The sequence below is a fragment of the Heliangelus exortis genome, chromosome 24 (assembly GCF_036169615.1).
Source record: "Heliangelus exortis chromosome 24, bHelExo1.hap1, whole genome shotgun sequence".
NCBI lineage: Eukaryota > Metazoa > Chordata > Aves > Apodiformes > Trochilidae > Heliangelus > Heliangelus exortis.
In genome coordinates, this window is record NC_092445.1 from 5,156,157 (window position 1) to 5,180,882 (window position 24,726).

The 24,726-nt window shown below is 44.4% G+C and overlaps 1 protein-coding gene across 2 annotated transcripts in view; it reads left to right on the forward strand.

Moving 5' to 3' along the window:
• CSMD2 (CUB and Sushi multiple domains 2) overlaps positions 1 to 24,726 on the forward strand; it is a 233,022-nt gene that overhangs the window by 64,164 nt on the left and 144,132 nt on the right. For both annotated transcript variants that reach the window (XR_011730472.1, XM_071767651.1), the window contains exon 6: positions 768 to 975. Coding sequence is in view for 1 of the 2 variants with exons in the window: in XM_071767651.1 (XP_071623752.1) it covers positions 768 to 975 (208 nt within the window). In the remaining variant the exon portion in view is untranslated. The remainder of the gene's footprint in view (positions 1 to 767; positions 976 to 24,726) is intronic.

Genomic DNA, 24,726 nt, shown 5'->3' on the forward strand with positions numbered 1-24,726 from the left:
TATCAAATATGCATAATCTCATTAAAAGTGGTCTGTCTTCCTGTAGCTCAAACAGCTGCTTAGACTGCACTGTGCCCAAAATAATTGAAGGGCTGTTCAGGAAGATTTTAGAAGATTGTAGAATTTTTTAAGTGACAACCTCTACAAAGTTAGGCATTTAGAGGTGGATGGGAAAGGAATGCATTTTCCATTAAATACCTTCAGCAATGAAAAGTTTTCAAGGGCTTTAAATGTAAAACTTCCCTTTTAATAAGAGGCACAGAAACAAGTCTATCTTAAGAAGAAATTGTCATTGAATTCTTGGTGATTTTCCTCCTGCTTTGCTGGCTTACCTGGATGGGAGGAAAGCTGCAGAAAGCACCTTGGTGGATGCTGACCAGGAATAAGGGATGGAGCAGAAAACTCCAGCCACAACATGTGAGGAAATAGCATCCTGACAGAGAGATGCATTAGGCTGAGAACTGCCTCCCCAGGGCAGTGGTAGAAGCTCTGTCACTTGGGGTGTTTAAAATTAGACTAAACAAATCACTAGTAAGTGTGCAGCAGGGAATAAGCTGGCACTTATCAGCAGATGCTGGCTGACCTAATAGGATTTCCCATCCCTCAACATCTTTGTCTCTTAATCATGTGTAGTAAAACCCACACCCACAGCCCTGACAAAAGCACTGGGGCTTTCCAAGCTCTGCTTTGAGCTGGGGCTTGTTCTTTTCTCAGTGTCCCACTCGGTGCCTTTCAGCCAAACCTGATAACTTGCATTCTGCTTCCAGCCGACGATGCCTGCGGAGGGACTTTGCGGGGACAGAGTGGGATCATCTCCAGCCCTCACTTCCCTTTGGAGTACAGCAATAATGCTGACTGCACGTGGACTATTCTTGCTGAGCCTGGGGACACCATCGCTCTGGTTTTCATGGATTTTCAGCTGGAAGATGGATATGATGTCTTAGAAGTTGCTGGAACAGAGGGATCTTCGCTCTGGTAGGTTTGCTGCTGCCCATGGCTTGCTGAGCTCTGTGCTGGAGTCTTGCTGGGGGTTCAGAGTTTGTGCCTGAATGAGGATGGATCCTGGTTATTCCCAGTCCCAGGTTGTAGCTGCTGTCTTCTAAGGAAGAATCTCTGGGATGCTTTTTATTTGCTTGGTAAAATTTGCAGGGACTTTTGGTCCACTTTACATCATCTTCTCTGCAATAAGATTTCCAAGTGTAGCTGGATAGAAGAAATAATTCAAAAACCAAACCCTATGCTTCAAAACCCAGGAAACCCTATTCAAACATTGCCACCCTCAAACCTCGTTTTTGCTAAATTGTTTTCTGATTATTGCTAAATACGTTGCTGACAAGTTGGCTTTCCTGTTAATGAACTTTTGGCAAATGTTTCTATAGCTCAGTTTGTCCTTTAGACAGGAGGCTGTGTATGGAATTTCAATACCCCTCTCATCCCATTGTTTGCTTGAGCAGTGCTTTCAGAAATATTGCTTTTATGTATAATAAATGCCAGGCTGATTTTTTTCCAATACCCAGAGCTATGAAGTCTGAAGTGAGGGCTTGTGCAATGAATTTGACATATTGCTTATGTTGCTTTTATAGTAAAGGACAACTCTACCTCTAGTTGATCTCCTGCTCTGTGATTGCCTTCAACAAACAGTGAAAAGTCCCAGCTAGCAGCAAATGGAAGGGGGTGGGCATCCTTCTGGAAGGGAAGAATTAAGTGTTTGAAATAATTAGGTGTTTCCTGGGATTATCAGCAGGAAACTAAATTACGATTATTTATGAGGATTCTGTCATAGCCACAAATAACATTCATTTAAGTAATTTATACTTGCCTGGCAATTATGGGGAATAGGATTTGAACATTTAGGATGTATTGATGTGAGAGAACTTGCCATTTACCATGTACCAATTGTTTATTGTTCTCAAGACCCCTCTGAAAATTAGATGCTGCTGTTTTATGAAAAAAAAAAAGTCACCCTGGTTGCATTAGCATGCATTAATATTTTAGGGCACTGTTAGTTTTCAGCCATTATGTACTGCAGTGAGGATCAGTCATCTGTGCTGTGTGGTAAAGATGAATGTAGCTAGTTAAGAAACATTATTCAGCCTGGAGGTGTTGCCAGTGCAGCACTGTGTCTTGTCATATCAAAAATAAAACAATGCCTGTCAGGGTGAACCTGCTGGAAAAAAAATTAATGAACTACCCATAAATACAGCATGGGAGAACTTCTAAATGGCAGATGTCTTACAAAATTAAGCCCTTTGACTTTCAGGAGGACTTTGCACATGTACACGTTCCCTTCTAAAAATGAGACCTGGAAGCTGTTTTCAAGGCACTGGGTTTTCCAGGCATCAGATTTGGGGCCTTGTCAGAGGCAATAATGAGATATTTACTTCCCTTCTGCCCCCAAGTTCCCACGTGCAGCATCTTTAATGATTCCCTTCCTCCAAATATTTTTCCCCGGGAGCTGTAGCAGCAGAGGGCTCTGGGCAGGGTCCCACAAACAGGAATTGCATCCAAAGCTCGGAGCAGAAGCTGTTCCTGCTTTTTGAGGTTCATTCTGCATTTTTATAGCTCCATGAAATACACACGGGCAAGATAAACACACCAGTCATTTCAAAGGGGCCTCATTTTGTATTCTTGAGAAGCAAACTTTTCAGTCCCAAAAGCGGAATTACAAAGAGTCTGATTCTGAATTTCGTTTCTCAAAGCTTGGCCTTCACAGCTCAGGCTGATAATTAAATTCAGATGACTCACTTTCCCATTTTTTAATAATTTTTGCCTGTAGGGAGAAAAAAAACCTGGAGCTCATATCTCCTTTTTAAACATGTTGATATGATTCAGCTTGAAAATACAGCTAAAAAAACCTTTTTTCCTCTGTCTATGAAAACCTAGTTTTAATTATTGGTAATGTGGCAGATAGACTTGTGGCCAAATAAACCATTCTATTGAAGTATCTTCCTGCCAAATATTTCATTTCATAAGCATTATAAATAGTTTTAATGTGGTCCAGAGACATCCACAAATAAAACTGAATTTCATCTGGAGTATAATTCATCCGTATTTTCAGGCAGCAGAATATTCATTAATGGGTAGTGTTTACCCTTCCCCTTTAAAAATAGAGGTTTTCTTGTTTTTTAACAAGGGTTATCCATAACCCTCCTGCCTTAGTGCTTGTCACAGCTGTCTCTGCACACACAGGAGCTCCCTGGAGAGTTCTGGTCCCAGTTTCATTTGTCCCTGACCTGTTGGATGCCAGTCCTGCAATAATCCATGGAAGGGAAAGGGCTTTGCAGGTCTGAGCATCAATATGTCAAGCAGAGCAATAGAGGTTGAGTAGCTATTTGAGACATATTAATAAAATAACCCATTTACAGCTGTTTTAAGTGCTATTGCATTTTCTGTCGTGGGACCTGGGGTTTCGATTTCCTTGACAGGTGAGAAATAAATTCTACTGAGCAGGAGGGAAAGAAAGCAGCAGAGTGAGAGAGAGCCTGTCAGAGCAGAAAGGACAAGGAGGGGGTCCCCAGGCTGGAAAGGAGAATTGGAAGGCTGGCAGGAGCTGCCCTGTTCTCCTTTGAGGATGTCTGGAGTGGGCATTGCAATCCCAGGCTCTGCTGGGGCAGGGAGGCACAGGCTGTGCAGAGTGATAACCTTGGGTTTCTCTTCTGTGTCCTTACTCCCTCACATCTCTTTTTTGTCTTCAAGACCTGGGGTTCTCTTCTCCCCTTCATTTTGTACCAGCCGAGAGGTCTGAAAGGATTAATGAAATCTCCTCTAGAAATACATCTAAAAGAGGAGAATTCCTGGAAGCTGCTTGGGCTCCGGTCCCTGTGGGCACTGAGCTGTGCTGAGCCTGTGCTTTGTGTCAGGACCTGCTCAGAGCTGCCTGAATCCCCTGCCTCACCCCTCTCAGAAGGATCTGCTGAGTGCAGCAGTTTTGTGGCACCCAGTTCAAAGCTTTTCTTTTCAGTGATGAATATACCTGTGGGCACCCAGGTGCTTCAAACACCTCCAGTGTCCCAAGACCTTGAGTGATGGGGAGGGAGTCTCCAGGCTGCTCTTGGATGGCACTGAACCAGCTCCGAGGCTGATCCTGTCCCAGCCCTGTCTTCCCTTTAATAGCTCAGTGATTGCTCTGAAGCTTTGGGTAGCTTTGACTTTGTTTTAAATACTCCCTTTGATCTCCTGTGGGTTTTTCTTCCAGTCCTTGAAGAAGTTACTGGGAGGATGTTGGAGGTCAGAGGAAGTGGTTTAGAGGAAGCAGCAGGTGCTGGGCTGCCCTCTGAGCACACCTGGACAGAAGGGGAAGTTTTGGGGTCTCTGTGGGGCTGCATTGCCTCTTTGGGCAGGTTGGCTGCAAACCATGAAGCCCTGGCTGCCTCTGGTGCTTCCTTCTGTCATCTGTTCAGGTCTCATCTCTCTGCTCTGGGCCCTAACATGAGGCATAATGACTTCTGTTATGGTTATTAAAGCTTTATTCTGCTCTTGCCAGAAAAGGTGATGATGTAGGAAGTGACTAATAACCCAATTTCTGTATCTGTGTTTACAGGAATTGACTAAGATCAAGTGTACGTTTTGCTGGCTGCAATGCAAATATTTAGCAAAGAAAATTTTTGCAATCATTTTGATACAGCTGAAGCAGGTGAGGTGGGTAAGAGGCAGAAGCCTCATTCTCAGCTCAGGAGCCCTGGGTCTGCATCTGATGCTGCAGCTGGTTATCCTGCTGCTCCCAGGATGGGGTGGTGGGAGAGAGATTCCAGGAGTCCAGAAGACTTTGCATTAAAATTTTAATAAAATAAAGAGCTGCTGTTCTTTGCAAGGATTCGGTACAACAGGTTGCCTGATGACTGCTTTAGAATGATTTTCATCTCACACTTCCTTTTGTATTTTTTTATATATTTTTTAAAAATCACATCAGTAATTGCTTTTATTTGAAAGTTAACAAGCATTATCCTTCCCCAGTGTGTGCACAAGGCTGAAGGCTTGAATTGTGTCTTGAAATAACTTCATCACTAGTTAAAGCCCAGATAAGGCAACTCTGAAAGTCTTCTTTTCCTGTGCAATGAATTAAGCTTCCTTATTGTAAAAACTAGTTAACTAATGAATACTTTATCTGTAGTGTTCAGATGCTTTTCTTCCATGGTAATGTTTTCCATAGGACTGGGAATGAATAAAAAATGTGTATGAAGCAGCTTTTGAAATCCCTATTGAAATGCCAGTTACATCTTCGTCGAAATCTGGAAAATAGATTTCCTTGTTTGGTTGGTACAGTTCACTTTTTTCTAAAGCACTCGTAGTGCTTTTCATTTGGAATAAATTCTACAAAGGCTTTGAAAGTGTCAAGCATTGCTTTAGAGGAAAATGGTTGTCTTGCAAGGCTCCCTTTTCTTTTAGGTGTATTTTCTGGATATAACATTTTGTCAGAGTCCAGGCCAGCCCTGTTCACCAAGCCAGGACTGCAGCTCTCCTTGCTGTGGCACACTTCAGGCTTTATTTTGATGTGAATCTGTGATACAAAGAGCACGAGTTTGTGGGTCAGTGAGCTGATTTCCCCCTGATGGGAGGCAGCTGGCTCAGTACTGGGAGAGCTCGGTTCCTGATGTTAGCAGAGAGGTAGAGCTGATTGCTTCCTGAGTGGATGCAAATGGTTGGTGAGAATCTTGATTGCTGTTTTGAAGTGAAGTTAAAGGGCTGATCATGCTTTGTACAAAGTCATTTCTGTGGAGCAGCAGTGCACGGTTGTCACAAGAGGTAAAAAGCTGAACATCTGGGCTCCTCTTTAAAACACCTTTGGTCTTCTCTGCTCTTACTGCAGGACACTGACCTTACCCAGTTTGAGCAAGGATTTGGACAAATGTTGCTGGGAAAGATCAGAGACTTCACCTAAAGCTGCCTCTGCCTTCCCCTGGATGTTTTTTCTTGTTCAGAAACAAACTGATGTCCCTTTCTCTGCAAGGCTCCATCCTTCTTTCAGCTGGCCAAGGATGTAGGAGTGCAGAGGGCTCTCTCCTTGCAGTGGAATTCTCTGTATTGAGAGAATTGGATTTGTGCATCAAAATCCCTCGGCCAGAGCAGATAACAGGCATGGTTTACACTGCTCACCCTTACCTACAGCTTCAGAGGGGAAGAGCAGCTGCCTTCAAAGCCCTCTCTTCCTTCTGGGGTTTCCTTGTGGGCCAGTTCAGGGATGCTTCCTTCCATGTACAAGTTGTAATAAAGACTGGAAGTGCTTTGTTTACAGATGTCACCTGCTACACAAAATCTATTCTGAATGATCTTTCCCTGCTGGGTGTCCCTCTCTGGGCTCCCTGCAGCTGCTTCTCCCAGCAAGGCACTGTGTGTCTGCTCCCTCTGCTCAGCTGCCAGAGATCTCCTCCCGCTGGGATGAAAATTTCCCAGTGCTGGAAAATTTCAGGGTTTCAAAGGTAAGAGAAGTGCTGATGAGTTTTGTTGCAGTTCCTCTCAAAAGGAGAGATCAAGTACGATGTTAACAAGGGCGTTACAGCAGCCTTAGGAAGGGGAGAAATATTCATGTTAGGAATTAGTGGGGTTTTCAGAGCCCATGGTGTTGGAGGTCTCTCTGGACATACCCAGGTATCTGACACGAGTCTTGGCAAATACAGTGGAGTACAAAAGCATGTGAATTATACATATATTTATGTAGCCAAACTTCTGCAATTTGATAGCTGTCTGGGAGACCTTTTGTCTTTAAGTAACAACCTTACAGCTGAAGGGAAAAAATTGACTTCTGTCCCTGTGTGTGCTGACTGCAGGCCTGAGCTGCTGCTGCTGCTTTAAGAGATGGATAAGGATACGCTGGCAAGGATCAATAATGGAGGGGTTAAGCAGGGGCTATTTTCCATTCCAGATCTGTGTGATGCTTCTGGAAGTGAGCTCTTCACATGGGGAGCTGGAAACAAAAGTGGTTTTCATTCTGCAGTGGGGAGGTGCTGCCTCTGATGGGGCTTGGCACCTTTTCCATCTCCTGCTGCTGGATTCAAACATGGGCTGTAAGTCTCATCAGTTATTAAATGCAAACATTTAATCTAAATACCATGCCTCTTTGATATCTGGAACACACAGATCTAATCAGCCTTCCCAAAGCCCAGGTAGGAAAGGAAATTGTGGCTTTGGATTCATGTGGATACTGTATTTGGTTGCTTCTTGGCAGCATTTTGCTTTCCATGGCAGGTCTTGATCTCTTTAGCTCATGCTGAGTTTGTTTTTGTCATTCTTGTCTGTTTTACAGTATGGATGCTTTCATTCTTCCTCCTGGGGGCCTCTCTAGGGACTGGATTTATAGCAGAGATCAGGAAGATGCCAGCACATCAGTAAATATCACAGGGGTAGTGATAGTTGTCACCAGCTGATGTCTCTGATGTCTAATGACTATTCCTGGAATTTTGCAAGTGTCTGGAAAACCAGAGGCATTGCCATGCTTCCCAGTGCAGCTGAGAGTACAGGGTGATTCCTGCCTTGTAGATTCCAGGCAGGAAAGATGTGAGGAGCTGCTTCCTTGCCCCCATGGATTGCTCTGTGGCAGCAAACTGGTACCACTTTACAATTTGTTTTTTTGCCAGTGACTTCAAAACCTCCCAGCCCTCTCCTGACTTTTGTTTAAGAGGCAGGTTGGTTTGATGCTGCCCAGCAGGAGCCCAGTGGAAATACCCATCTGTGGATGCTTTCCTTTATCCCTTTGTCTTCATTCTGCACTTTCTAAATTAATTTTTATAATCGTCTTTTAAATGTTGGAGCAGTTCAAATTGACTCTTTTAGTCAGAATTACCTGCATTAAAGATCTCACTTAAAAAGAAAGGCATAAAAGTAATTAATTGCTTCAATTACAATAATATGGCTTAGCTTGTGGTTTTCTGTTAGAAAAAAACTGTTTTTGATAAGTCAGCTGTTCTTAAGAAGGAAAAAAATAAAAGCGCTTCAGGCTGGAAGCTTGCATGAAGGAATTGTGAAATAAGGTTGTTCCCTGTGTAGTGTAACAGAATAAAAAATTACCAGCACTGATCCTGGAGCAGGGCTCAGAACAGCCTGATGGGGCAGGGGAGTGCTGGGAGGTGATCTGATTTTTTCTGTTTGTTTGGTTGTTTTTTTTACCCAGTCACAGATGCTTTGCATGACTTTGAGCAAATCTCCTTGGCTTTTTAAAGCCACACTGGTTTTGCTCTAATTCATGGGTGAGGCATATTGTGAGAGGTGGTTCCTGAGTGCAGGAACATCCAGTGTGAAAAGCTGGGGCAGTTCTGTCTGTCAGTCCCTGCAGGTAGAGAAAAACTGGGTGCAGAAATCTTTTGGTCTTCTTAAACTCAGGAACCACACACTCTTGTTTGAGCCTCATCTCCAGGTGAAGAAAGAAACAGCTCAAGAGCATCTATCTTGTTATATTCTCTCTAAAAATAACACCAGATCTAAACCAGGAGACATTTAAGCAGCAGGCTCTGTATTTTGCTGCTCAGTGTTTACCTGTCCTGGCCCCACTGCCCCCAACAAGAAACTTGGAAATCAGCAGAAGTCCTGTGACTCTCACTCACAGGGTGCTGCCATTGTTGTGGGGGTTTTGGGTTTGGTTTTTTTTTCCTTAGTCTCTTAAGGAGCCATAGATTTTTAGCATGAAATTAATAAACTGTAATTTTTGTAGGAAGAATGAAAGACTCATTAAATTTTGCAACCCTGGAATATGTATAGAACAGTGCTTCCAATTAAAATTAATTTTGAAGCAAGTTAACAGAAGTTTTGTTAATGTTTAACATCTTTATGGGTGCCATTCTTTGTAAATTCAAACTAATTAAGTCCAAAGGGACAAAGTAATAGATTCTGTGTTTGCTGTGGATGCCAGTGCTTGCTTTGGGCTTTTTTTCTCTTTCTTTTGATTTTAATAAGTTGCCAGAAAAGTTAACTGCTTTTCCTTTTATGCCAAATTCTCAAGAATCCATCTTCCTAAATCTCTGAAAGGCTGCAACAGACCTTGGGTAAAAACTTGATACCTCCACTGACTCCAAGCTGTTTGCTTCTATGCAGTTGAGGAAATTTCATGTTGAATTTTTTTCATTTTCCTTCTAAGCATTACGTTAAGACCACGTGGAACTGCTCTGGGGATGCAGAAGTCTCAGAGGGACTGGAGGCTCTGTCCTGCCACTCACCCTGAAGTTCTGAGCTTTCCTTTACTGAAACACAAACCAGTCTGAAATGTTTGGAATTGCAAATTATTTTTCTTTTCCTTTCCCTATATAGTTTTCCTGGTATCCTTGTCTTAAGCCGTTTTTAGGTAGCAATGAAAGGGAAAATATTTCCACATATGAGAGTGCCAGAATTAATCTGAGACCAGAACCTGACCTCAGCAGAGACTGGAAGCTCCCTTTAGCTGCCATGGTGTCAGAGTTTGCAGAGTTTGGGGTTTGTCTGACTCTTCCCAAAGAAGTTGGGTGGAATTGAGGTTTAATACAGATGAGTGGGAATATCTTTAGGAGACTGCAGGCTCTGCCCTGGCTGCACCAAGCCTCTCATGCAATAAACAGTGTAGAACTTGTGAATGGCATCTTACTGATTGAAAGGGTGAAAAGTTCATTTAAGCTGTGGCTAATTCTGGTAATTTCCTTGCAGCTGTGTAGCTGTAATTGCTGCACCAAGCTTTGTCTTACAAGTAGCATTGCTAATCAACTTGTTCACGTTTCTGCTGCTGCTGTCAGGACCAAAGCTGAAAAGGTTTCACATCCACTTGCTCTGCCCTTCAGAAGCCTGGGCTGGCTGAGCCTCTGTATAAAACCTGTGAGATTTCAGTGTTGTGCAGCCCAGGATGACCCACCCAGGGTGGTGAATCATGCAAATAAATTAATCTGCAGCAATGGGTGTTGGTGAGCTTGGCTTTCCCATCCCCATCAGATCCTCCCCTGAGGAAAGCTGCTGGGACAGGGAAGCTGACACTTCACTTCTGGTTGTTGTTGAATGAGTCCTCCAGTGTTTTGTAAATTCACGAACAGGTATTTGTATGCTTAACCTAAATTATTTACATTTCTGTGAGTACTTTTTTAGTTATTTGCTCTTCTAGGAAGCATAAAACTTTAGGCAGTAAAATTGATGGAGCAATTTAAGGATATTTAATGCAAGCTTCACTGGTCGTTGTGGTCTCTTAAATGTCAGTCTGAAATTTTATTTTTCATGTAGAAAATAACTTGATTTTAACCATACTGTTCATGTTCACGTTCTGTGGTATCTTATGCAGATCAGCCCTTAAGGGAATTTCAAGTCTCGGCTGCCTGACTTGCACAAAACCTGCAAGGCAGAGCTGCTGCTGGCTCCTGGGCTCTGGGGGATTTCCTGGGGTGCCTCAGGTATCACCCCCAGGGACAGGAATGTAGGCAGGGGCTGGCTCAGGGTATGGTTCTGCTATAATAATAATTTAATCTTGGAATTTTGTTGTAGATTTTAAACTTGAGTTCTCCTTCGGGTTGCATTCCAGCTGAAGAGGCTGCTAGAAATATCTGTGCTGGGAGTTTACTGGAGTGTGTGTTTGCAAAGAAGTCCTTGTTTTGAGGCAGAACTGCAGGTATTTGAAGACATCACAGATGAACAGACTGTGATGTGCTAAACAGAGTGGAACCTGGGTGCCAACTTCCCTGGGTGCCTGCCTGCCACTTGTGTGCCAAGTGTGCAAGTGGAAGAATGGAAGACACCCAGACACCCTTAGAGGTATAATTAGATGGGTAAAATCTTAGGCCTTTTTTATGCATCTTTAACCACTTCATATTTGTAATGTGACAAAAATAGCTGTGCAGTCTGCTGTGGCCATCACTAATGCAGCTGGGAATAGATTTTAATTGATGGATACTGTCAAGCTGTTAGTGGCCATGCAGCCATGAGAACCATCGAAGTGATATTTCTTGTCTCTGCTCACTTGAACACTGCCACCAAGTCGTAGCAGAGTATTATTTTTTACCTAATATTGTCAGCATTTAGGCTGTGGCCTGAATTTTAAGTTTCCCAGCAGTGAGAGCTTGTGACTTCATCTCCAGGTAGTAAAGGAAATGGTGCTTAGACCCTAACAAAATCCAGTCTGTGGAACCAGGGAGTCCTGTGGCTCCTGGAGCTGTGGTGTTTCCCTTGGTGCCTGTAAGAATCAGGAAGGTGGAATTTCACTGGGGTGCTCTGATGTGTCCCTGCTCCATCATGGAGCAGGGAGGATTCCATAGAGGATTCCACTTTCACTGAGTCTCCCACTGTTCCATCTGTGTGTGGGGAATGTCAGGCAGAGGAACAGGGTTTGAGCTGAGAGGAGCCTGGTTAAACCTCAGCACTTTTCAGCCTCGAGTGAAATTGTAATGTCAGGAAAAAACTGGCCAGTAAACCTGGGGCAAGGACATTTGGGAAAAGACAGCAGTAGCTCCCTACATAAAGCATCCTGCTCTTTCTTGCTGATCTTTCCCTTTAAAATGAAAAATAAATAAATAACTACTTTAAAAGTACATGAGCTGGGAGCAGTGACAGAAGCTGCTCTCATCAAGCCGGGGGAGCACTGGGCTGGTAGGAGATGCTGGGAGGAAAAACTTCAGAGGGCCCAGAAAGCACTTGGGCTGCTCTCCAAAGTGCAGCCTTTGCACAGATGTCCTCAGGAGCCAGAGAGCCTCTTGCCCAAGGAGTGCTTGCTGGTTATTTCCTTTAGCCAGCAGCCTTTCTGGGACAGAACTCCTGCTTTGTGTTAAACTCAGGAGCTGGATGGAGGAAAATGGCAGAGGAGACTCAACTGCTGTTTGCTTTGTGGGTAGGCAGGAAACATCCAGCTCAGGGCTGCACAAACCTTCCTGGTACCATCAATATGGAGCCAACCGGATTAATTCTGAATTATTACCCTGTCTAAAAAAAAAAATCACAGTTGTCTGGCGTGTGCTTGCAGTTTTATTAAGGCTTATGAGCTGGGTGGAAGTTTCACAAGGAGCTGAGTGGGGAGGTGAAGGCGCAGAGGATCACAGGCTCTGGTGAGAGGAAACCTTCACACTCTCCATTTCCTCCCTCTCTGCTTGGGTTTTTTCCTGCTCCTTTCCTCGGCCCTTCCTGCCTCCTGGGCCTCACCAGTAGCTGTTCCTGATGAAATTCCTCCTCAGCTTGGCAGACAGCCTCTTGTACCTCCGTTTTTCTTCTTTCGGCTGCCTGTGCCACGATCTCCCGAGCTTCTCGACAATCTCCACCGATGTCCAGTTGGGATATTTCCTCTGGAGCTGGGGCCGATAATCTGCCATGAAGAGGAAGAAGGGGGACAGGGGCTGCCTGCAGGCGAAGCGCACTCTCCTCCTCCTCCTCCTCTGGCTCCTCCTGACTCCTCTCAGTGGAGATCTCCTCCTCCTCCTCCTCCTACTCCTCCTCCTCCTTGTCCCGTAGCGCTTTGCCATCTCCCTCGGCTTCTTTCCCCTCCCCCGGGATGTGTTTTTCCGTACTTTTGAGCGCTTCTTTGAAGTCTTTCTGCCGGGCAGGGGCTTCCTGCTGGGCTGAGCCCTCCTGATGGTGATGTGGAGCAGGTACCTGGTGGGATTTGCCCCTCGGACCTTGTAATAGGATGGAGACATGTGGGGGAAGGAGCCTGGGGAAGGAGCTACTTGTCTGGCATGGTGAGGAGGAGGAGGAAGGGAAGAGGAAGGAGAGGGAAGGGGAGGAAGGGAAGGGAAGGAGGAGGAAGAGGAGGAAGGAAGCGCCGGGGAGCAGCGAGCGGCTTCTGGCACACTCAGGGTTCTGGGGGGGGGGAAACTTGGTTGTGTGATTATGATGCAAAACGCCCTCAGCCAATGGGATGGAGGCAGATGGGCTTCCTCTGCCCGGATTGGCCGAAGGGGTGGATGATGTCACAGCTGGTGTGACGTCAGAGTTCTCCCTGGAGCTCCAGTGAGGCTCAGGCAGTTACAGAGCTGGGTGAGCCCTGAGGAGAACTGGATGCTTCTCATTTTTTGTCATGATAAAATGTGAAGCTGCTGCTGGCTGCTGGGAGGTGGCAGCTCATAATGGGAAAATGCTTTAGTAGCAGCCCTAAAAATAATTGTATGTGACAGCTGTGTCTTGGTGCCTGTCAGGATAACTGCTGTAATTTAAACCTGCAGCTCTTGGACTACATGTCTAATTTATTTGGGTGGACCTTTCATTAATTTGAAAGGTTCTGAGGGTTTAAAAGCCTTCATTAATTACATTTCAGTAAATGTAATAAGGTTCTGCTAGTTTGTGTGGGAATCAAAGAAAGATTTCCCCTGGATTGTTTGCTTGCTTTTAAAAGCTTAAACCAGGTGTTCCCAGGAAATAGCTCCTGTCGTGCCCCCTTCAGAATCCTTGTGATAAAGAACAGGAGTATGAATAAAACAAATTGAAATTTTGACCATTCGTTTGTAAGTACAAGATAACTTATTGAAGTTCCCAGTAGTGTTAAATATTCATATGTAGTGGATTGCATAAGTATTAAATTATGAAACAGCCCCTACTTCTGGAGAACTTCCCTGTCTGAAAGGCAGAGGTGGGGGCACAGAGGGCTGGAAGCAGGGAAGCATCCCTGGGTCACACACAGATCACTTTTTTTGGTTGCATCCAGCAGGACTTGAGGCATTGCTGGGCTGTGTCAGAGTCCAGGGCAGGTGCCTTGTCAGGTTCTAGAGAAGCTTGTGGCAAAACCCAGCCTGGAAAAAATCCAGGCTGTGGGATTAAATATTTCTGTCTTTGTCTCTTCCTCTCCTGTGTTTACTCTCCATTGTTTTCAAGTGACCCCATGATAGTAAATAAATCTGGAACACACTCAGCCTGTTTGTAATACCATAAGGGCTTTCTGCTTTCATGTCTTGGCTCTTTTTTTGCTCTCTCTCTGAGCAGAGAGGGTGATTTGCATTCCATTTATCTATCTCACTTTCCCTTCCGTTGTTTCTTTTGCTCTCAAAAGAGAACCTGCATTTGTGATTATTCTGGGGCAGTGAAATAATTTCATTACAGCATTCAGAGGTCTCTTCAGCAGGTGCTTTATTATCTCAATAATTTGGCCTAAGAGACTTTTCAGATTCCCCAGGTTCCAGAGTTCAGGAGCTACAAATAAAACTCTTTTGCTCTTGCCCTGAATTGGTTTATTTAGCCTCATTTATCTGTGTTCTTTCCAGATCGTCCCCAGGAATTTCATTTAAATGTGGAATTGATGATATTCAATAAAATTGCCTTAAGGAGTGCATTGTGTTAAAATGCACAAGACAGTCTGTGTCCCACTTGGTTTGGGTCATTTATAAAATTCACTTTGAATTGAGGCCATTAATCTGAATTCAGTGGAATGTTTTCTCATGTTGCTGAATTGCCTACATAATTCATCATAAAATAGCCCAGCTCTGCTCAGATCAGTCCTGAGATTGGGGTGGTGGCCATGGGGCAGTGCTGGTGTGGGGACACAGCTGTGTCTTGTCCCTGTCCTTTCCAGCACAGGGGAAAGGCATTTAATGTGCTGTCACTTCTGTGGACTCTGCAGTTAGGTGGACAATGAATTCTCAGCCTGAAGATCGTATTAATTGAGTAAAATTTGTTTACTTTGTACAAATGTCAGCACTCAGAATTACCCAGTCAAGAAATCGAAGAGTTACCTGGTGAGTGGGAGCCTCTAAACAGTGCCTGAATCAGCCCCACAGCCCGGGCAGAGACTTCATGTGTGCAGAACACATTACCTGAAATCTGTTCCTGCATTTGGATTATCACATTTGAAATACAGATAAAAAATCTGGGGGGGAAACCAATGTGGTGCTTGCTGCTAATAAGGAGCAGGTTGAGCATCTGCAAGTTCCCTGGCTTGGGCTCCTGTGTGTGGCTGTGTCCTGCATCTCCCTGCCCACAGCCTGGCTTTTTCCTCCAGCTGAGGAAAGCATTTAATGCTTCTCTTAATGCTTCTGGAGCTGACAACAGCCAGGAATGGGTGTAAGGTGGTTGCTACCCCCCTTCCACTGCTGTCTCATGTCGGGAGCATCACAATGAAGCAGAGTTATCTGTATGAGTTCATGGGGAGCTCAGAAGTGACTGTCCCTTCCTGGTAACACAGCAAAGTACACTGAATTTCCTGTGGGTTTTGCTGAGGGAAATGCAAGTGCAGAACAGGAAAAATACTCTGTTCCTTAATAAGTTTCCTTTTTTTTTTTTTTTCTTTTTCACTTGGCAGGGTTTACCATAAAAGCTCTGCTCTCTCTTAGCAACCTGACTTTTTATTTCAGGATGGATTTCTTTCTGACCCTTGGGATGTGTAAGCTTCCTTGCTGTTGCTTCCTGGTGGACAGGACTTGCCCTCCTCCTTGTTGGTGTCCATGAACTGTCCTGGGCAACACCTGGGGTTAAGGATTTGGGGGGAGAGGAGGAGTGTGTACACGAGAGGGCTACAAAGCTGTAGCTTGAAAAAAAAAAACAACAACGTAATATTTAATTAGAGCATTTTCAAAGCAAAAAGATTGTTTCATCCTAGGAAAGTTGTTGGAGGTGTTCTACTTTGTTCTTGTTCATCATCTGTAGGTGAGACACAGATTTTGTGGTTTTGGTGTTTGTTAATGGTGCGTGGCTGGGAAGCAGTTGGGGTGCACGTTGGTGCTGGTCCTGCAGGAGGAAGCCCTGGGGGTTTCCCTGAGGTTGTGAATCCCATTTACTGTTAGTTTAAAACATTCCTGCAGAGTAGGTAGAACCTACAGAAAAGCAGAATCTGTGAGGCATGTATGGGACACAGAACCATGTTCCTCCAGTATATGATGTTTCATCAAACAAACAAAAAACCCCAAACCCTCCCAGGCTTTGGCCACTGGAATGACTCGCTCATCTCTGACCTTCCCTCTCTGCCTCTTAGTTAATGAATGTTGATTAACGTATGAAATTGGTTCATATTTGTCATGGTAGGTGAAAATTTCATGCTGGAAAGAATAACGTAAAAGCGACACAGGAGAATTAGCAAAGGTAGAAGACTCTACATGATTTGCAATTAATGTGAAGGTAAACCCATTGCTAGAGTGCTTCCAGCAGTACTCAAACTTATTGCCTCTTCAGCAGTAATCCTGGCAATATACATTAGCTGTTAATTTGAAATAACATTTTTTTACTATTTCTTTAAAAAAACGAAGGTGAAAGCGGTCCCCTGACAGAAGCTATCTCAAGACAGAAAAAAGAGGGAAGATGAGAAAAATGTCACTGCTCATAATGGTGTTAATTATAAGGTGAATAAATGTTGACATTTGAGGGTTCAGCTGAAAAGATCAGACACGCAGTAAGGTGGGGAGGATCGATGTAGAGAATGTAGAGAGAAGGAAAGTTGTGTAATGTCTGCAAGCTTCCTATTTCTGTAAGAACAGAAGAAAGTAAAAGGTTCAGTGCTGTCTTTCTTTGTTGGTTCTCATAATCACACATTGTGAATCGAGAGATATTTTTAAAGTCTTCATCTCTGGGAGGCTTTCTCAGTCTGATTTGTGGTTGCAGGGAAGGGTCCCAATGTGGTAATACCATAGGTAAATAGAAGGAATATATTGCCTTTCAAAGTCTGATGATATTTTGGTGAATGCTTTGCACTATCAGAGACACAGTTGTATAAAGCTAAGGTCAGAGACCTGGTTTGAATCAGAATAGCTCCCTTTTTAGCTGAGGTGTGCACATGGATCCTTCTAGCAACATGTTGGTGCACATTGCTGCTTTTCCTCTTGCACAGCAGACAGCAAAGCAGAGGTGGGCAGGACACCTTCTTGCCTCTTTTGCTGTTTTCTTACGAAGGTGAAGCACTTTCCCTCCAGTCACTGAAATTGCCAATCAGCCATAATTGTGCTTCAAGTCCAGAGCCTGGGAAACTTAATTTTGGGCTTTTGCAAGCTGGAATCAGGAGTTACCTCCCCTCGGGAACACCTGGAATCAGGTGCTGGCGGCTCTGCCTTCAGCAGTGCTCAGTTTCCCCAGGGGATAGTCTTTATTTATTATTTTTCCTGCCATAAAACTGGGAGATTTGCATGGCCTTGCTGCCCCAGCAGAAGAGCTGCTAAACCAGGGGGTACCAGCTTGAAGCCCTCCTGGGGCTGGCAGCCTGCGGAGTCACAGCGATGCTGCAATGCACCAACCACATCCCCAGCTCCATCCCAGGGAAATGCTGTCATCAGGTGCCTTGTCCTTGACCTGCTGAGTCTGCCTGGGCCCAATTTATCCCCTTGGCATGCCCTGGGAAGTGTGTGCTTTCAGCTGCTCCCCCACCCCTTTTTCCTCTTTATTGTCCTGGCTGTGGCAAGTGAAGGTGACAGGGAGGGGAACGGGCTTTGTGCTGAGTGGGCTCTCAAGATGCTGCTGAAAGATGCCAAATCCTCAGCTGCTTGTCATAAACTATTTATTTTCTCTATAATTCACACTGTGTTGCCTTTTTATTTCTGATCCTTTTTAATATGAGTAGTTACTCATGTTTTCCACTTTAATGCAATTATACTATACTTTGCCTTTTCCCCATTCCAGGTAGCTGACAAGCTTGTTCACCCATTACCTCGTATCAAATGAAGTAATTGCAATATTAAGTTCTTTCTTCCATGCCATAAAAAAATGCTATTAAAGAGTAACTGCATGATACCACCTAGAGAATTGGGTTTTAGGCTGAAAGCTCTGTAGGCACATTTTATTGTTATTGACCACCCCAGGGGGCTGGGAGGAGGTAAGAAGGGTTCTCCTGGGTTTCTGACCTCTGCATCTGTGCTCTGACAAAGGACTGAAGGCAGAAGTGGCTTCACGTGGACCAGTTGGGATCAACTGGACTGGATCAGTGAGAATTAAACATCTGTACTGCTACAGTTCATCTCCCCCCAATAAGTATATTTGGCTGGTAACCAGATGAAGGTATCACAAAGTTCTTTCTCCTTTTTACCCTGGGTTTATTCAGAGGAAGATGCTCATTTTACTGCATTTCCTTGATGACATCACTCAGGACATCATCTTGCCAGGTTATAAGGATCATAAATGCTCATGAGTGTGCCCTCTTCTCTCTCTGGGTTGCTAACATAAAGGTGATTTGCTGAGATGTGAGGCTGGCTGCTAACTTTATCATCTTGGTTTTGTGGCTGGCTGTGTGTCAGGTCAGCTGTGCTGGGCTGGGGCTTTGTCACCAGGGCTTTCCTGGTTGAACCTGACACAGCTTCTCCTGATGTGAAGTGGAGCTCTGATGGGGGGAAAGAGAAAGGACAGCCTGCAAAGGCATCTTGTAAGTGAGGAAAGGGGACATTGGGAAACTGATAAGCAGTTTATTTTAGAGGAATTATTTTAAATGCTGTATGTAAATGCTACAGAGCTGAAATGCTCTGAATCCCCAGATAAGATGCTGGTGGGTAAGATAAAGGTTTGAGGAGTGCTGATCTTGGGAATGTTTCTTGATAGCAGTTGAATATGCTGCCTGTTTTTCCTTGATAGTGAGCTCACCTCCCTCCCATGCCCACTGTGCTTTATGTTTTATATGTTGGTAATATTTGTCAACAGAACAGGCAAAATGTGGCTGCCATCCCTGCCCTGATTTCTGTTTTAATGCACTCCTTATTTGTTGTTCCTGGAGACTTTCCTTTCATTTCAGGAGAGTCAGAAGGGAGGGTGTGTAATTTAATCTTGTGGCTGTAAAAATGCATTTTTTGTTGGTAATTTACCTGTGGCACAGCACATGGTAAATGACTCCACTGCACTTTGAGTTATCAGAACAAAGATTGATGCAACCCAGCAGGTACAGGAAGTTGCTCAAACTTCACATATTATGAACAATTTGAACAGTAGTTTTTCCCCCACTCCCTCCCCAAACATTAACAAGATTTAATTTCTTTATTAAAAACAGTATTTTCTCTACAGTGCTTTCTCCTGAACTTGTCCAAGACTCCATAGCAGTACTGGTTTTGTTTTAACTAAAGAAAAAATTGTTAGAGGAGAGAGCCCTGGAATAAACTGGTTTTGGAAGAGGCAAAATGGTCAGAGAGGAGAAGGAAAAGGCCCAGTGAAGGGATGGATTTCTTCTGAGGAATTTCTAGGGCAGAGCTAGGATTTCTGGAAGTGCTTTTGGCTCCGATGTGGTCATCAGGTGGTGTCAGAAGTACAGATGAAATCTTTGGGTGCTGGAAGAAGATCTTAGGTTTCTTGATTATTATAAAGTTAACAGAAATGATGACTTGGCACAACACCAAACCTGTCAGTCCTTGATGTTTTCATCTGTCACAGCTGTATCTGGGTGCCTGGTGAAATCCCTGCCTTGGGGAGCCTGGGTGGGAGGCTGTGTTTGTACAGCTGGATAGCTTAAAAATAGAGACGGAGGTTTTAAAAATGTCCAGGGGAATTGCCAGCTGGGATTCCTGTCTGCTTGTGTCCTGGGTGTGCAGTGCTTTGGCAATCCAGGTGTTTGTGAGCTGAATCTTTGAAATCTTCCCTGACAGCCAGTCCTAATCTCATCATACCAAGTGGTAGTTGTAACAGGGCAGGTCTAGTTGGGATCCCATGCTTTTGGGGTGGTTTTTTTGGGGGGACAGCTTTTTTTGGGGGACAGTTCTATAAATTCTAGGAAGGTGACAACTGCACATCTTTCCCTTGCCTCCCTCCAGCCTCCCCACCACCACTTTGCTTTTCCCAAGGGTGTCCTGCCCCTTTCCCATGGTTAGTTGTGCTCAGAAGGTTCCATTAGTGCTTTGTGCCCATGTCTGTCACAATCCTGACAGACAAACTGGGCAGATAGTCCCTCCCAAGCCATGGTTTTTCTCTGAGCATCCTTTCCCCAGGCTTCTCCAGAGCCTCCTTCCTTGGCTCTCAGGTGGGTGGTGTTAACCCCGAGTCCTGAGCCAGTCTGTAAGGTAAGAAATGCATCACCCAGGGTTTCTGAGTCTTATATCCTGGTAGTGTAGGACTCTGGGAAAAGAATGGCTTTTCTCTCAGACAGATAGCAGCTGTTCCTGGCAGAGGCTGCCATGGGAGTCCTGCCAATTAAATCTCTGTTACTCTCTCTGTCCAACTCCAGAACAGACACAAGCAAAATCTATTGATATTAAGCAGACAGCATGAAACAACCTAAATTAACAAATCCTTCTCATTTCTCCAAACTTTTGACTGAGCAAAGTATTTTACAAACATCAGATGCCTTTTCCAGGGTGTTGCAGAGCTGCATTGTATATTCCATACATTAAATGACTTCTCAAATGGATGGGTTTGCTCCTACTACCCAGCTTGCTAGAATAGAATCCATTTGTGTGACCTTGGCTCATTCCCTTCCTACTTTCCTTGGTTTGGCTGTGGAAGATGCAAGTTCCTTGGGGATGCTGCCAGTGGTGTCACTGCCATTGCTCAGTGCCTGCTGCCAGGGGACCTGTCCTGATGGACTGGCTGGATTGTAATAGGAATTGGTCACATTATGGAGATTTTTATGATAATCTTGCAATGTTTTCTCAAGTGCAGCTGATTCAACAAGTCAAATGACTTCTGCATATGTTAAATTTCCAGGATTGCTTTTTAGTGCTATGGTTTGCATGATTAAATGATAACCAACAACAGTTGTGGGTGTTCTCCAAAGCCCATAAAGACCTTTATCCTTCCAAACCTGCTCAGGGCTTTGAGTACCTGGGGGAAATTAATACTGAAAAAATAATATCCAGGTTTTTCTTTCACTTGATGGAATACCATAATGTTTGGGCAGGAATGATGCAATACAAAAACTTCCTTAAGATGCAAATGCTGCACGTGAAGGCTGCAGGTTGGCAAGTCCTGAGAAGAAATAAGAAATGCCCCATTTATCCCTAGAGGTGGGGTGCAGTGAGTGGAAAGGAGGTGAAATTGGCAGATGCCCAATGGAGACCCATTTGTTGGGATTTCTGAAGGACAAATTGAAGGCTCCTGCAGCCTTCTCTTCCTAGGGCTGGAGCTCCTCAGCCTGGGAAGGGGGATCCCTTGTGTAAGGAGGCAGCAGGCATCACCTGGGTGACCTGGCTGAGCATGGGGGGACAGAAGCAGGTGGAATTTGAGTGTGTTTCTCTTTTTGGGAACCTGGGGAATCTCTGAAGTAGTTCCTCTGAGTTCCTGGAGGTGTTAGCAAGTCAAGATAAATAGATGAACCCTCACTGTGATGGGGATGTGCCACTTGATGCTCTGAAACAACACTTGGATCCAGTGCTTGGTATTCCCTCAACAACAAACTGTTTTGTTACACCAGCCCTGTGAAAACGGATTAAAAAAAAAATCCACCAAAAAGGTTTGGGACAGGCTTGTTTTATGCTCTTCTGCTCCAATTCAGCTGCCTGCTATGTAAATATACACAATACTGCAGCCTCTTCAGATGCCTCTGTTGACAGAAAGAGCTGAAGCCATTAATGTTGGCTTGGGAAGGAGCATCAGTGAGCAGAGGGGGAAACAATTCTTATTTCTTCCTTAGCTTCAGTGCCTGAGTGGGGCTTTCTTGTCCCTCCTGCTGGATTACAATAAAGCTCAAGCATCATTTTATCAGCAAATGCAGTCTGAAAGCTTCCTGTAGGGTTTAAGCAGGTAACTCCTTTTCTTTCAGAAGAGACAATGAGGACCATGCAGTATTCAGTGCAAAAATGAGAATTCAGCTTAACAATTTGTTGCTTTAGCTGGTGGCTGGCACCTCTCGCAGGGCTGTGAGACTCTGACAAAATAAGTATTTATGACTTTGCAGTGTCACATTAAACAGCGTGGTGTAAAATGACAATGTCAAACCAAGTTAAGGATCTGCTTCATTATGAGAGATTTCCCTGTAATAATTCTATATATTATACTTCTGTAGTCACTGCAGAAATTACCAGAGGGACCACTCTGCACAAACGACTGCTTCTTCAACATCATCATTACTGAATCTTTGCTCCCTCATAAAAATTCCTCTCAGTGATTCCACAGATGATTTTTTTTTTTTTTTTTTTTTCCTTTGCCTGTCTTTTATTTATTAGCATACCCGAGCATCAACAGTGCTGCCCTGCCCTTCTGAAGGGAAGGAAGGGGGTCTGGAAAGGACTTGTTTTTGATGTACTCATTGGAGGGAGGAAGCAGCCCAGGGGAGCTGGGCTGGGAGAAACCTTCATGCCTGGTGCTCTCTGGGGTTGAGCTGGGTCAGAGATGAGTGGCAAGGGCTGATGTGGCTGATGGCCTTGGGAAACTGTGAGGAGCTCCTGAAATGATCAGTGTTAATATGCTGAATTGCTTTATTCTCCAGCCAGTGCTCTCTGGGTAAATACAGTTCTGGACCTAGAAAAAAAATCGGGCACAGAAATATTTTATAGGCTTTATAAAGCACAGGGAAGGTGAGGACAAATAAATCAGTGTGCTTGTAGGACTTTTCCAGAACGAGGTCTTCCCCCAGGCATGTCTAGACTGCTCAGCAGATTGCACATGGGAAAAGAGCAGCAGCTCCTGGCTTGGGGACCTGGGCTCTGGCTGTGTCACCTTGGCTGCCTCCCCTTTTGGTGCCAGAGGTAATTCTGTGCTGACCTCTTCTGTGTCAAATAGAGATTTACTGATGGGCTGGCTGGGAAGATGCTCCCAGGCTGCAGTTCTGGGAACCCTGCCGAGCTTTTGTTTGGGTTTTACCCAATCCCAAGCACCTTGATCAGAGGATAGGAATATCAGAAATTAATAAGGTAAACATGCTCACCGTTGGAAACAATCCTTATCTGTATCTGTTTCTCCTCCATTCTGTTCCTTTTGGATTTGATCCAGTGGTTGACTTAACACTGGATTTCCTGCCTTTTATAGCAGAACTTTATTAATATTTGGTTTCTCTTTTTCTGAAGTTTCTATCTACAGGAAATGTGTATTTCAGCTTTGGGAGTCTTCAGGGAGGCCTCATTTGCTGCCTGCTTGAATGACCTTGGAGGGTAATTTTTTTTCTCCCCTTGCAACATCCTTGCAGGCATGGAACATCACTGGATTATACTGGTTTATACTGGAGCCAGAGCCATTTTCACTTTTAATAGGAAGGTGCACAAGGGGTTTCTGTAGGACAGAGAGGGAGAACATGCTGCCTGTAGCACATGTGTTATACTCCTGCCTACTGAAGAGACTTCTCCTCCAGCTCCAGCGGCTCTGAGTTGGCTGCAGTGTGGAATATTTTTATCCCTTCCAGACTTAGAAAATAACACAAAATCATCACACAACACATTGCTCTCTGGCTGTTCTCTTCCTGCCTTCAGCATGCAGCAAAACGAGCACATCTTTATACCCTCTTTTACAGCAAAGTTCTGGTGTCAGCTTGTGGTGTGCCTGCTGTGCACCTGGTGCTGAGGATGCTGAGCTGGAGCTCTGCAAGATCCAGTTGCTCGTGGATCTGCTTCCTCTTGGCCTCCTCCTCCTCACTTATTTGAAGGATTTGATGGTGTTCGGGTTGTGTGCTCTGTGGTGTTTGGTGTGAGAGGGAAGTTCAGGTCCCGATGGACACGTGGCTTTGCTGGAGGGGATTCTCAGGGACGTTTCTTACTCTCTTGTCCTCATTACTTCTGGCACAAGAGTGTGCTTAGGAAAAAGGGAGTGGAAGCAACTTATTTCCATAGTGGAAAGTGCTCTGCTTATTCTTTCTGAATGAAGGGGTTGGTAGGAGAGATGCAGCAATATGACCAAATGGAGCAGCTTCTTTGTAGATGTCCTGGAATTTACCTCATCCATCTTCCAAAGTACCTTTGACAAAGAAAAATTTTCAAAGCATCTTTTTCCCTTTACATGTAGAATCTGCCTGTATTCAGAAATTGGAATGTTTAATTAAAAAAAAAATAATAATAATCCCAATTTCCAGCAAATCTCTTCAAGCTTTATGGACAGATTTTTCAGACATTGTTGTATTGTTTGCTAATGGCTTCTATATAATTTTCCAGCAGCTGTTGCATGTGTAGGGAAATGTCAGTTCTGAATAAATACAAGATCAGAAACAAATTCCCAGAAAGGCAGCTAACAAGGTCTGGAAAAGAGAATTGCCATGGAGATGAATGTGAAAGGTGATGAAGGCAGACACAGTCTCTGTATAAACATGGATGGCTGTCCCAAGGAGGAAGGGAATCTGCTCTGTCTTGGTAGCAGCTGAAGATTAAAGTACAAAACTGTTCCATACCTGTTGTGGTGATTTTAAAGCCTAATTAGTGAAAGCATTACCTGCAAAGGAATGTGCTGTGAGCAGTGGCAGGTTATAAAGGGAGAGTCCCTTGGAGAAAATAGGACAGAGCTGAACTTCTGGCTGGTCTAAACTCCAGTTGTCACTTGGACTCAGCATCTCCCAGTATTAATGCCAGATTGTAAAGTTAGGCAGGATCAGCTCAGTGAGTTTTGTGTGTCTAAAAGCAAAGGTGAGGTGACCTGGTTGGGCTCCAGTTCCCAAAGGAAGCAACTCCTGGGGCTGCTGAGCTGGAGAATCCCCAGCTGGCTGGGAGGCTGAAATTGGAGTTTCCTTCCTGCTTCTTGGACTCATCCATCCCACAAAATTCTGAAGACTGTCAAGAAAAGGTGCCCCGTGACTTTCCAACCTAATTTGTAAACGACAAGTCCAACTTTAATGGAACTTAAGTGCAGTGCTAGGCTGACAAAGAGGTGAGAATCTCTGGGCATGCAGGGCTGTTATTTATCTGGCAGTAAATGCAGTCTCTCTCCTTATCAACACATCTGACTGCACCGAGGGAAAAAACAATCTCGGTAGCACTGATAGGAAGGCAGAAAGGGTTTAGAGGAAATTGTAATAAAGCTGTAGCAGATGTCTTTGGGGGATTTGCAGTGCAGCATTAGTAAGCTTCAATTGCA